Below are 13062 nucleotides of genomic sequence, written 5' to 3'. Positions count from 1 at the left end.
AACCAGAGATAGGTCACACCCTCAGGAGAAACATTAGCACTCGTAACTAGCTCATTAGATGCAGGCTCTCGCTAACCGACACCAAACTCAACCTTTTGTTCAATAAACGTATTTTTTCTACCCACTTGCTGCCCACCATAACTATACTAGTTATATTCCCTTTAGTCCGAGATGAATAAATCTTATATACGGAAGTCGGTACGTCGATGTATTGCTTAGGTATCTACATAGTCGTTGTAGTTGTTAATTTTTAGTATAATGTGTATGCCGATCCGCTTTCAACTGTACAAAATAAATATAAGTGATACAATCCATAGAAAGTATCGATAGAAAGCTAATCTTCCAAGAAACCTAGAGTAATAAAACAAATTATTTATTTAATATTAAAAAAACAGACCATCTTGTCTAAATTAAGTCCATTTTAGCTGGTGCAGTAATAAAGCAACGAAGTTATGCTCAACGAAATTAAAATGCGCATGTACACGTCCGCGCCGTTACGAGACGCTACGAGCTACGAGATGCTACGGACTACGCGCCATATTTTTTATTGATCGTAGTATGTACTCGCTATGTTTTTAAATCAGGGATGTTATGGATATCCGTAACCGTAACCGAAACTATCGGATATCCGAAATAAAAAAATATCCGTAGCCGTAACCGATTCAAAAGTTTTGGATAGTTTGGGATAAAGACGGAGTCTAAATCTTAATATTTTTAATTTTTTTACTTGTCTGGCATTCCCTGACACCATCTAACATCCCCGTCTGTTTTACTGTGGCTATGTGCAGAGTAAATACAAATTTGTATTTACTCTGCTATGTGGGTCGCCGCGCAGTATCTTGCAATTTGAATTTTACATTTTTAAAATTCTAATTCATATCCGTAACCAAAATTATCCGAAACTTTCGGATAATCCAAATGATTTTATATTATCCGTAACCGTAACCGAAACTTCATATCCTTAATATCCCTGTTTTAAATTATAATGTAAAAGATGGAAGCTCAGCTGAATGCCTATTAGGAAGATACTACAAGTTTTTTATCGCCAGTCAACACGACATTGAATGTGAACGTGACCATGACATATTGTGCTGTGTGTGAGTACTATTTCTATGTACCTATTATACAAGAGTTCATGACATTCAACTCTAGAATACCTACTACAATTTAGGTCCCACGACATTAAATAAATACCTAGTCTAAGCGGATTAATGTAGTAATTTGAAAGTCGGTTTCTACTCGAACATTTCTCAGACTGAGACAGAACTCTCTATAAAGACAAAATCAAAATACTATCTATTAGGTACATTTACTGTTTGCTCCACTTGCATATAAATGCAAAACATCCCATAAATATTGTGTGTGAGCAAATTCACAAAACAAAGACATCACGCTTAATAAAACATTCATGATAACGGTCTCTTGCCCGTCGCATTGCTCCATGTTTATGTATAGAATTGACAAACATGTCTCTCAATCTAGAAAAGTCCATACTAAGAGATATTGTTCAAACAAAAACTTCTATTCGTTTGTTTACGAATACTATGTACACACACGAAGAAATCCTAATCCACTGTACATATAATGGTATAGTTGATAGTATTTGAGATCTATTGTGATATCGGGTTTTATTTTTTAAAGATTTTTTTTAAAAAACATATACATTTTGAGAAAAATCTGCATTTTAATTTGTTTTTTTATTGTTTGATAAACTCCAAATAATGCCCCCATAACAGGTGGTTTTTATTACTTTGTGTTATTCTTTATCGTATTATCTTTGTAAAACCAAAAATCGCATGTTTCTATCCCTATCACAACATTTGCTATGATCGTTTGAACAAAGGCCTGCCACAACATTATTCTCCGCTACAGGTAGAGACAATTTTAATTTACTACGGGTGTTCAAAAAGTAATGAGAATGGGATATTTCTAGGCATCAAAATTCAGAAAAAATAGGTAGGTAGCTTAACACTAGAAACTGGTAAAGAAATCATTTAAGTTCACCGTTGTGTTTAAGAATTACATTCACCTGAACACCAGTCTGCAATTCAATACGTGCAGAATTGCTCCAAATTGTAATATGAGGTATTTCTTTTAATTTCATATGATCCAATTCTTTCGTTATGTGGTATAGTGATGGAATACTGGTAACCGGATTTATTTGTGCTACGAGCTACGAATTTCCGGTGCGGTGCAGCGTTTGTTTCTATTGCAGCAGCAGAAGTTTGCAGGGTTATACTGCCTTCCTAACAAACGGTATTTGGTGAATACTGCCTACATTGAAATCTGATGTCCCTAGCCATAAAAAATCGCAACTAAGAAATCTGATAGTTCTTGCTTTGTGTATGAGTTAAAATGACTATTAAAAGACTAGATCTAGTTATTGAACAGGAACGTACTCGTTGTAGACGGTATCGATTGGGCGTATTCCGATGCAGCTCATAATAAATGCACACGTTGTTTTACATTCGTTGTGGCATAAATCGATAAAGCAATCTAAATGTCGCCTAAAAATAGCTTAATAATTGTTACCTACCATACGGTTAGAAAATATGATTGCAGGTACACGTTACCATGACCATTGTTGGTTTAAATGATTATATTTAATTTTATTGTATAGCAACAAAACGGATTTAGAGTTGGACTGAAAGCGATTCTCGATCGTACAAAAGTATATTTAATTTGTTATCAAGATATAACAGATAACTCATTCTAATTTCCTCATTCCAGATGAATGGTTTCAATTCCAGAAACAACGATAGAAAGATGGGCACAGTAGAATCGGTCGCCGTGACAAGAAAAGCGTTCAAGAAGTTGCGTCTTTGGGAGAATCTTAGAAGACGGGCTTTGCCCCTATTAATAAATCTGAAATTAGTAGCCATGACTTAAATATGCATGTAATACGAGTATAAGTGATCATCAGCTAACTCTAACTACTTGGCTTTGTGGTTCACTATGGTAAAAATATACATAACATAGAAAACTCTTTCAGACCACAAAAGCGGGGATATATTCGTGATAATCCATATTTGGTATAGTAGTAGTTCGGTACGCGGACCTTTCAGCTTAGAGGTCAAAGCTTAGCGTAAGCTGCATGTGTACGTACACCACAGACAAGGAGATGTTCGGGACTATTCCCACCTCTCGTTCTCCCCACTGCAACTCCTGTGTAGCCAGGATCTACAGCTTGACCGCCATAAAAAAAACCCAACCAATGAAGGACAAGTTTGTCCCGGGGGAAAGTTAAACTGTCATTAGACCCGCAACGAAATTAATCAGAAGAACATAGGAGGAGTTCGAAACTAAGGTTCGACTTCCCTCCATTGCAAAGCGGATGACAGGTGACGAACAAAGGTTTGTTATAAACACCAAGACAAGGAGATGTTATAAACACCAAGTGAGCCCACTTCCTCCGGTGTCATGTGACCAGCCCGGCAGCATCGCGTCGCCATAGTAACGGATTAGGGCCGCGCCGGCCGTGACCCAGTCCCGGCCGGAGACTTTATTTTAATCTGCATAAAGGCCTATTTACAACGCACGAGGACGGAAGATTGTGATCTGGAGCACCTGAGATGTTCCAATGTCGTTTATTTTTAAACGGTCCATTTGCGTAGATTTTCGTAAGCAAGAATTCCTAATTTTTGACTGAAACATTTTTCCGAAGCTGTCTATTTATGTCCACTTATTTATGGTTTCAAATGACGTCACAGTCCTGACAAGCTTTAATAAGGCCTCCTAAAGAGACAGTCAGGCAGAGCACCGTGACAGATTTTTTGTCTAAAGCACGAAATCAAAATGAAAATGTTCGTATTATCAGGTTTATTCAAGACTAGCGGCTGCCCGCGACTTCGTACGCGTGGATCCCGTTTTACCCCCTTAGGGTGGAGTTTCGTAAAATCCTTTCTTAGCGGATGCCTACGTCATAACTCCTGCCTGCATGCCAAATTTCAGCCCGATCCGCAGTGGTTTGGGTTGTGCGTTGATAGATCACTATGTCAGTCAGTCAGTCACTCAGTCAGTCAGTCACTTTCTGTTCTTTGGTGTGCAATAAAGTGTATTTATTATTATTATTTAGATTGCATTTCCAAAAACATCCTACTGTGCTGTATACTAACAAAGTGTTTTTTTATTATATTTACAAGCTCCTAGGAATTGAACCCTCCGAATCGCAAGTTTTCATTTCTCCGACCACTAAGCGACGAAGGCGTTCGGAGCAGGAAGAGCCGTTTCTGTTTCAATCTGAGAGTAATTAAATCTTACAATTAAAATTTGACCCAGTTTCCGGATTTTGATTAAACTGGTGTTACCCGGATAACTTTAATAAGCGGGACTGATGATGATTTATTGCTTTTATAAAAATAAAGTCTACACACAATTTATTATCATACAATTTGGTGAAGTCAGAAAATTGATATCATCATTTTATTTTTTTTAATTTTCATACAAAATAAATATAAAATCCGATTTGTGTGAAAATAAAAATAATTAAAATTAAGATATGAATTTTCTGACTTCACCATACCATTTATATGCCCATGTTAACATGGGCTAGTGTCGGCTCATATACCCATTTACCTAACACCCTGTATATAAAAGAAAGTCGTGTTAGTTACTCCACTTATAACTCAAGAACGGCTGAACCGATTTAGCTGAAAATTGTCAGGGAGGTAGTTTAGAGCCAGGAGAAGGACATAGGATACTTTTTATCCCGTTCGAAATATTAAAAAAAAGTCTGCTTATTTATTGCCATTAAGGCGGAACAAAGTTCGCCGGGTCAGCTAGTAATATACTAAAATCATTTTGCTGGTGGTTCCGGCATGTTCGGTACCGGATTACAACGTCTACTGCAGGTACGAAGCTAATAAGCACAAGTCATTATGGAGTATAAACATCGTGTTGCGGTATAAGAATAAGTATTTAACATGGCGGAGTTCTAGTTCCTTTAGGGTTAGATTTAAGTATTTTGTGATATCCAGATCAAATAATTTCCATCAGGATTGTTGTAGAGTTCCTTTCGTGTCGTAACGTGTATATGTGTAATATGGTACAGCCCTAGGAAGCCTGGACTAAAGTGGCAGGCACGGAATAAATGACTATCAATGTAACTGTGCCTTTAGCGACGCAAAGTTATTTTTGTCGGCTCGTTTGTGACGCGAGAGGCCATTTGCGAGTCTGACGAGTGCCGTACAGTCTCATAATGACCTGACGCGATGCATATTGTAGGCATTGCAACACTAGACTCGTGCTTGGATTGTTTGTGAAGAGAAAAAAGGTTAAGTTTCACAATACCTAAGGTGTATTGTGAAAATGTTTAGAATCAAACATTAAGGGCCTCATTAACAAAAGTTACACCCTAGTTGAACCCTGGCTTAAGTTGTCATTTAGTATGGAAATGACATTTTAATCCAGAGTTCATCCTAGGTTTAACTTCTTATTAATAAGCGGGTAAGTGTAGATAATAATAGGCATATTCCAACTACTTTTTTCTTAGAAAAACATCGTGCGTTTTACAATTCCTCTTCTTAGTTTCTTAACCGACCCTTACTATATTCTATTTATTTCTATTACTATGTAATGGCTTCGACAGGTAAGTAACACTAGCTTGTTATGTGGTAGACCACAAATTAACCGCCATCAACAGCACTACTGCAACTGGTATGCATTTGCACTGAAACTGTGTAGCCATGCTTTTAATATTATGATGACTTGACTGTCCTATATTTTAACCCAGTATGTAAGAATTTTAGAAAACTGACATCCACAGCGAATTCCAACTATCTACTATACGCATCACAAAAGATTTTACAAAACGATAGTCGGTAATTATACATACATTACTAGCTTTCCGCCCGCGGCTACGCCCGCGTGGACTACATTATACAAGCCTATAACGGACCCGCCTATTTTTTTCCAAAATACAATTTAGCCTATGTTACTCGTGGATAATGTAGCTTTCGAATGGTGAAAGAATTTTTAAAAACGGTCTAGTAGTTTTTGAGTCTATTCATTACAACCAAACTTACAAAGTTTTCCTCTTTATAATATTAGTAGTGTAGATAAATATGGTATTCCGCAGTACGCCTTATGGCTCCAAGGTAGGAAGGTGATGGTAGTATTATGCTTTAATCTGAAGAATACTACAAAGCAGAGTTTATCAAAAACCGACATTTAAATCAACGCCAGTGGCCAAAATTACTCGTATTAAGATTTTCTAATGTATAAAATGAGCTGGTCTAACCCCTTTGATTTTACTGCATAAATAATAACAATGTTATTACTAACAACCGCCTGACTGGAAACAAACACAATATTAGTCTGAATTCGAAGTAACTACAAATCTGCAATTATAATTAGAGTAGCGTTAAGTAAATGTTGACCCGCAAGCGAGGCGAATTGAATGTCCTTGAACATCATATTTAGGGTTCTGTTCCTAAAGGGTACCACAACCACCGGAACCATTACTAAAGTCTGTAAGATAATACTTTAAACTTTCGCATGTTTTGCCATAGCATAGCAGCAATCCTACTCGTATCTTCTTACTATAATATTATAAATGCGAAAGTTTGTGTGGATGTCTGAATGTTTGTTACTCTTTCACGCAAAAACTACTGAACGGATTTTGATGAAACTTTACAGTATTATTGTTTATAACCCAAAATAACATATAGGCTATAATTTTTGTCCATCTGTGACAAACTTTCATGCGGGTGAAGCGGCAGGCAAAAGCTAGTTATATCTTCTATATAAATAAAAGAAAGTCGTGTTAGTTACTCCACTTATAACTCAAGAACGGCTGAACCGATTTAGCTGAAAATTGTCAGGGAGGTAGTTTAGAGCCAGGAGAAGGACATAGGATACTTTTTGTCCCGTTCGAAATTAAAAAAAAAGTCTGCTTATTTATTGCCATTAAGGCGGAACAAAGTTCGCCGGGTTAGCTAGTGTATAATAAAGAGGAGCTCATACAAGAAACAAGGTACCTAGTGTGTTTATATTGTTACACACAGTAATAAATTATATCACAACACAACTTACTCCCTAACTTCGTCTAGCTAGACCATTAATTTATTACCGCTACAAAAAGTGAGTTACATTTCTACAGGCAGAATAATTTATTTGATGTTTCATTTACGTTAAAAAATGAAGACAATACCGATTATGAGTATCGATTTCAAATATTTTTTGGACAGAGAAACTCAGCAATAAACGATCGCTGTCAGTGCGATTATACTTAGAGTAGGGTAACCACACTGCACAGTGTGGTTAGGTATCTAATGATGACCGGGACATTTTGCATCAGAAATGTTTAACAAGGCTGAAATATTAAATCCTACAACCTTTATTCAATCAATTAACTATCTATTAAAATTAACAAAAAAGAAGGCTCATCAACACTTACGAGATGAACTAAATTACAGAATACATTTGGTAGGTCATATTCGCGATTAATTTCAAATTATGAAATGTACGAAATGAACAAAAACATTGCGAAATATGCACTTTTAGTAAGCGACTTTATCAAATCAAATCCATCACAATTACGAGTATTTACAACCCTCCTATAGGGAAATGAAAACAAACCAATTACAATATCAAAACAAAAAATATCTTTTTGCAACAAATACAATTTTAAAATTTAATTCCACTTTTTACTCGTATACGCTAAAATTCCAAACAATATTCTCTTTTACTCAAATCTTCAAAGCGTATCAGTATCCCTGAGACGACAGGGGAATTTAGAAAGGAATAGCTAAAAGGAGGTTCGACCCGAGCGAACAGCAAAAAGCACTCATACGGCACACACGAGATCGTAAGAATTATTTGATTGTTGTCATCGTGGGACAGCCGAGATTCTGTTTCGTATTTTAAGTCGCCTTTTTTACTGTAGGAAAGAAAAGTCTGTTGTTTTTCTTTGGTTCGTATGGCGCTTATAAGATTAAGGCGAAGGAACGAAACTCAATACTCAATTCAATTTCAAGCATAGATTTTAGGACTGCAGTTAAACCAATCAGTTGAATTTAACATTAAGAGCAATTACAGAACAGAATCAATGACTTAAATTGAGTTTTGAGCATTGTTTTGCAATACGGATTTAAGTGTAATCCTACATCTTGTCGCTCCCATTATAACTGCTGTACAACCAGGATATAGTTTGGTCTCCAGTGTAGCCCAACCAGTGAAAATTGAGAGGTCCTGGGGGATGCTTACTGCCATGGAGCTCGCAACGAATTTATCCAAAAGAATAAACTTATAGAGATTTTTTTTATATAATATCGAATTCGTATGAAGCTGTAGTGGCCTTTAAGTGTGGCCATCAAGTAAATATTGAACCATTCGGCTCAATACTCGGTCTTGGATTTCTAAGTATCTTCATAAACACCGGCCATAAGTACCGGCCCCGCACCGTGATTATCCACTTGAGAGATATTTATCTTGTTACGCTGTCCATTAGATATTGCAGAAATAACCTATTGATTTTTCTGGCTACAACCTTTTGTAGTGCAGCCATAATCTACTACAAGTGTCAAAGGTGAACGTTTTCACCGTGCAAAACTGTACATCAAACTATTTTTTTTTAAAACAGCACCTTCATCAACAGATGCTAAATTGTGCTATCCGCCGTACATGCATGGATAGAGCCTAAACCAAAAGCCAAACAAAAAAAGACTTTTTGAACAGTATCAAGAGATTAAAAAAATAAACCTAAGTACCAAACTATTTTTTTTATCCCGATTTACCAATTAAATCGCAGTGTCACGACTGCCAGTATTTAGCCACCGCGTTGTCACAAATGTTCACATCGCGTGATTGCGCTGACTGTCACGACATCATTCTGTGCCTGTTATACCCACTTTGTACGCTGTATGTACATGCGAACCTTCATTTCAGAAAGCTAACTCAACTTTTAAGTCAGCTTATGTACTTATCTAGGCAAAGACGATGGAACAACGAACAGGATTAAAATGGTGGAGATACCAATCTCCGTGCATTATGAATACAAAGCCTTTTGCTTGCTTTTCCCCTTTACTAAGACGGAATCTCCTTACACCTGGTTACACAACAAAGTTGGATTCTCTTAAACAAAATTAATTCGCTTTTCAGCGACATAATGGTATTTTAAACGTATCTGTTATAATCTAACCGATGAAAGGACAAAAAGTTTTTCAGGTTCGAATCAATTTTACAATTAATAGAGATGACTATGTAACTAAGAGCAAGTCGACTCTTCGAGTTTGATATGAAATGCCTATGAAGAACCAGAAATCGCTTACCGCTATCTAACCCTATTGCATGCTTAGAACTTTAAAACTACGCAACGGATTTTGATACGGTTTTTTTAATAGATAGTGATTCAAGAAGAGGGTTTACAATATGTAATACTAATCACCCGTGCGAAGCCGAGGCGGGTCGCTAGTGATAAGTTAAGAAAACTTACAGAACTACTGTAACGCAATGTCTATCACGATGTAGATAGCACATAACGAGATTCGCGTATCGCGAATATGATTTAACCCTTCGTGCATGGATATGCACGCTGACACGCTCGTGTAGCGCACATGTAACAATGTCTCGCTGCGAGCCTATTTATAGCCAAGCGGATGATGGGATGAGCCGATATGCTGTTTAATTAGCGGACATATTGTCTGCATATTAAATAATTACACACATTTTGAATGACATATTATGTATAAACATAGTCATATTTTACCTATTTTATATTGTTAGGTTAAAATTTATGTAGTTGTCTAAGAATACCTTTTGCTGACTGGTAGACTGGTAGTACACAATACATTCCTTCAGTTTCCTGTTTCATTTTCATCACGAAAATGACTAAAGAAATGTAGGCAAGCCGAGTTTTTTTTTGTTCCTTTTTTTTATCCACAACGAGGAAGCTCTTGGCCTGTATCTCACCTGATGGTAAGTGACAGATTTTTTTATTGATAAAAACATTGATACCCAAAGTAACTGAGTATCCTTAAGAAAGTAAAATATATGCAGTTAAAAATAAAAACTATCTCACCTCTTCTCGTACCACAGTACCACACTATGCAACTCTTACGTTATTAGGATCCGCAGCTCCACGTCGCCAATAAAACAAGCGAAGGTCAAATTCATCGCGAAAGGAAATTAATTAGAAAAAATAGGACACAGTCCTGCTGCTCCTTTCGTGTTTGTGTGTTGTAATACTCCCTGTTACAACTTGGTACTTATCTATACCACAGTGTACTTATGTATGATAGCTTGAGATTCCGTCGTCTGTTTACAAAAGAAACGTGTTTTTTTTTGCATAACAATGCAGGTATTTGACCACAATCGCACCTGGTGTTAAATGGGATGCAGTCTAGGTTGTTGACTCACCTGGCCTCGCGGATGGCGTCGACCCAGTGCACGCAGTCCACTTCAGAAGCAGCTCGCAGCTCGTACTGCCGCTGGCTCTCGCGACGGTACGAGATTGTGAAGCAGAACTGCCGGCAACGTTTAGTGGTTTATAACATCGAGCTGACGAATCGAGTGTTGTTACTTGATCGGTATTGTATTTTTAATTATTGGCCTTGTTTCTTATTGTTAGGGTTCCCTTCCCAAAGGGTAAAAACGGGACCCAATTACTAAGTTACTAATGCCCATTTTCACCATCAATCCCAAATTTTTAAGTGACCCCTATGAAAACAAAATTCCTGTTACGTGTTGCCATAGGGGTCACTTTGTATAGTCAATGTATACAAGTTAACATAGTACGTAAACGTTTTTCTTCAAATAAATAAATGTGTCGTTCTTTTCTTTTTCTTTAAACAAGACCTCCTAATATAACGTAATATAATGGTACTGGCACAGAAATACAAAACAATTTTCCTGCATTTAAGAAAGCGAATTCTAACTTAATCCGATCCAAGCGAACATAAAAACCATAACAAAACAGATTCCGAAGTATTCTCAAGGAAACAATATAACAATAAAAACGGCATCAGGCAAGTTGCTTAATTCCTTCAGAAATTTTCAGAAGTTAGTAGGAAACTTCAGAGTTCAGTTTCAGATTTGGTTTTTCAAAAGGAATAAAGCAGTCATTTTGTTAAAATGAAATTTCTTTGTTTTGAATTAATAGTCACAGAATATTATTAAATATTAGTTGAAAAATAATGAAGAGCTCGTAAGGTATGGAATTCTATTGCCAGAATGGGCAAGTTCATCGACCTTTTCTTGAATTAATGATGTAAATTGATGTACAACCTGCTGTGAGGTTATTTTTTATTCATGTTACGAACTTAGTGGCCACAACTAGGCAAAGGTTTTACTAGATCTCTGCAACCAAGGTTATTCAATGTTCTATTGTATAAAATAACTTGCTGACCCAATGTTTTTGTTCTAACATTAAAGTCATACATAAGCAATCAATCTGTATGAAACTTATAATCAGGGATATCAAGTTAAGCTCTTTTTTTATCTCTTTTTCTGTGGGTTAGTTAGATAGGTACTTTAACCATAATAAATGTCTAAAGTCTGTCAAACTCCATACACAAAACACCGGGTATATTAAGTTTAAAGGAAGGTGGTGCAACTCAGCCTTAGACTTTATATTTAAGAAATTAATTCTTTTTAACTTATACATGTCACCGGAAAATAACAAGACTCGTAAGTTGATCAATTTTCTAGGTAGTTGATCAACTCTCGGAAAATAATAAACGGCATTTGAAATGTACTATTTAACGTATGTATTTTAGTAAGTTGATTAATTTACGGCGTCTTGCCGTTAAATCATCCGACAAAGGCAAGGTGCACGTTGATTGGTTAAAAGACTCACGTGCTTTTATACCGCTCCCCGCCACCCGGCCGCCGCCATTACCGGTTTAAACGTAAATAAATCTATCTATTATCTTTATTTACAGTAGTAAAATTAGCAATTGTTGTTTTGTTTGGTAATAATTCTTATTATAACGCGTGATTTTATTTATGATGAGTGAAATGGAGTCTGTAGTGGTAGAAATAAACGAACAATCAGTGAGCAATACTAGTTTTGTCGATCGAGAACACTTTGATGCAGAGTTACAAAAGTACTACAGTGGGCTAAGTACAGAAAATAAATAAACTTATTATTTTCTGTACTTAGCCCACTGATTGTACTGACTGATTAAACTGATTATAATACTTATTATTAATATAACTTACAATAATAAAACTCTGAGCTCCAATTATTTTTTTAATCATTTTTCATTTACTTAACTAATATAGCATAGACGAACTTGAATATCCCTATCTCTAAAATATAAATATTAAAACAACATATCTAAGTGTTTGTAACTCTATGAATAAACACTTGCTAAATGCTTATAATTAATGCTGTCGACCAATCAGAGAAAAGTGTATTAAGTGACGGATAATAGTGTACCGTCAAATAGTACACTGGGCAACGATTGGTCCATTTGTGGATGATTTTACTTGTAGCAATATAGTTAATTAATAAATTACGGTTAGGTACCGTAAGTTGACCAATTAGCTAAAATTCAATGCGTTAAATAGTACATTTCAACTGCCGTTTATTATTTTCCGAGAGTTGATCAACTACCTAGAAAATTGATCAACTTACGAGTCTTGTTATTTTCCGGTGACATACATAACATGTAATGTACTTACCGACGCATTCCTTTCCATAGGCGCCTTGCTTAGCCGCTCGCAGTAGGATCCTTCCAGGAGCAATACTCCCGTAGGCCGCGTGTTGTTCTCCGACTCGTAGTAGAACAGCATGTTCTGCGAGAAAACGTGAGAGTTACTATAATAATGACCCGGTCTCCCTAGACAAGGGGCAAAAAAGTGGAAATGCCATCACTCCGGCGGCATCCAGTTGGCAAGAGTATGATATCGTCCAAAATTTTCGTGGTGCGCATCCTAGCTTGGCAGTGACGATTCGAACCATCATTTAGTGTTTGAAAACGAGCTTTGTATGAACGAAACGTCATTCGATTTAAATATGATGAGTCCTCTCACTTAATTCGTTCCCATAATTTTATTTCATTTTGAACTGGAAGTTTATATTCTAACATCGATTTAAAAAAAGATGACAATAAAAATACT

The 13062-nt window shown here is 36.3% G+C and overlaps 1 protein-coding gene across 1 annotated transcript in view; it reads right to left on the bottom strand.

Annotated features, from left to right (window-relative positions):
- Positions 1-13062, bottom strand: part of LOC114352753 (ras-specific guanine nucleotide-releasing factor 1-like) — a 47659-nt gene that overhangs the window by 26098 nt on the left and 8499 nt on the right. Inside the window, exons 4-5 of the mRNA XM_028304462.1 lie at positions 12625-12738; positions 10357-10463 (exon numbers count right to left, since the gene is read on the bottom strand). Coding sequence (XP_028160263.1) covers positions 10357-10463; positions 12625-12738 — 221 coding nt within the window. The remainder of the gene's footprint in view (positions 1-10356; positions 10464-12624; positions 12739-13062) is intronic.

This window comes from Ostrinia furnacalis, unplaced genomic scaffold, assembly GCF_004193835.3.
Source record: "Ostrinia furnacalis isolate ACB-3 unplaced genomic scaffold, ASM419383v2 OfSCF1435, whole genome shotgun sequence".
In the NCBI taxonomy this organism is placed as follows: Eukaryota; Metazoa; Arthropoda; class Insecta; order Lepidoptera; family Crambidae; genus Ostrinia; species Ostrinia furnacalis.
This window is presented reverse-complemented; position numbering and strand designations above follow the sequence as displayed.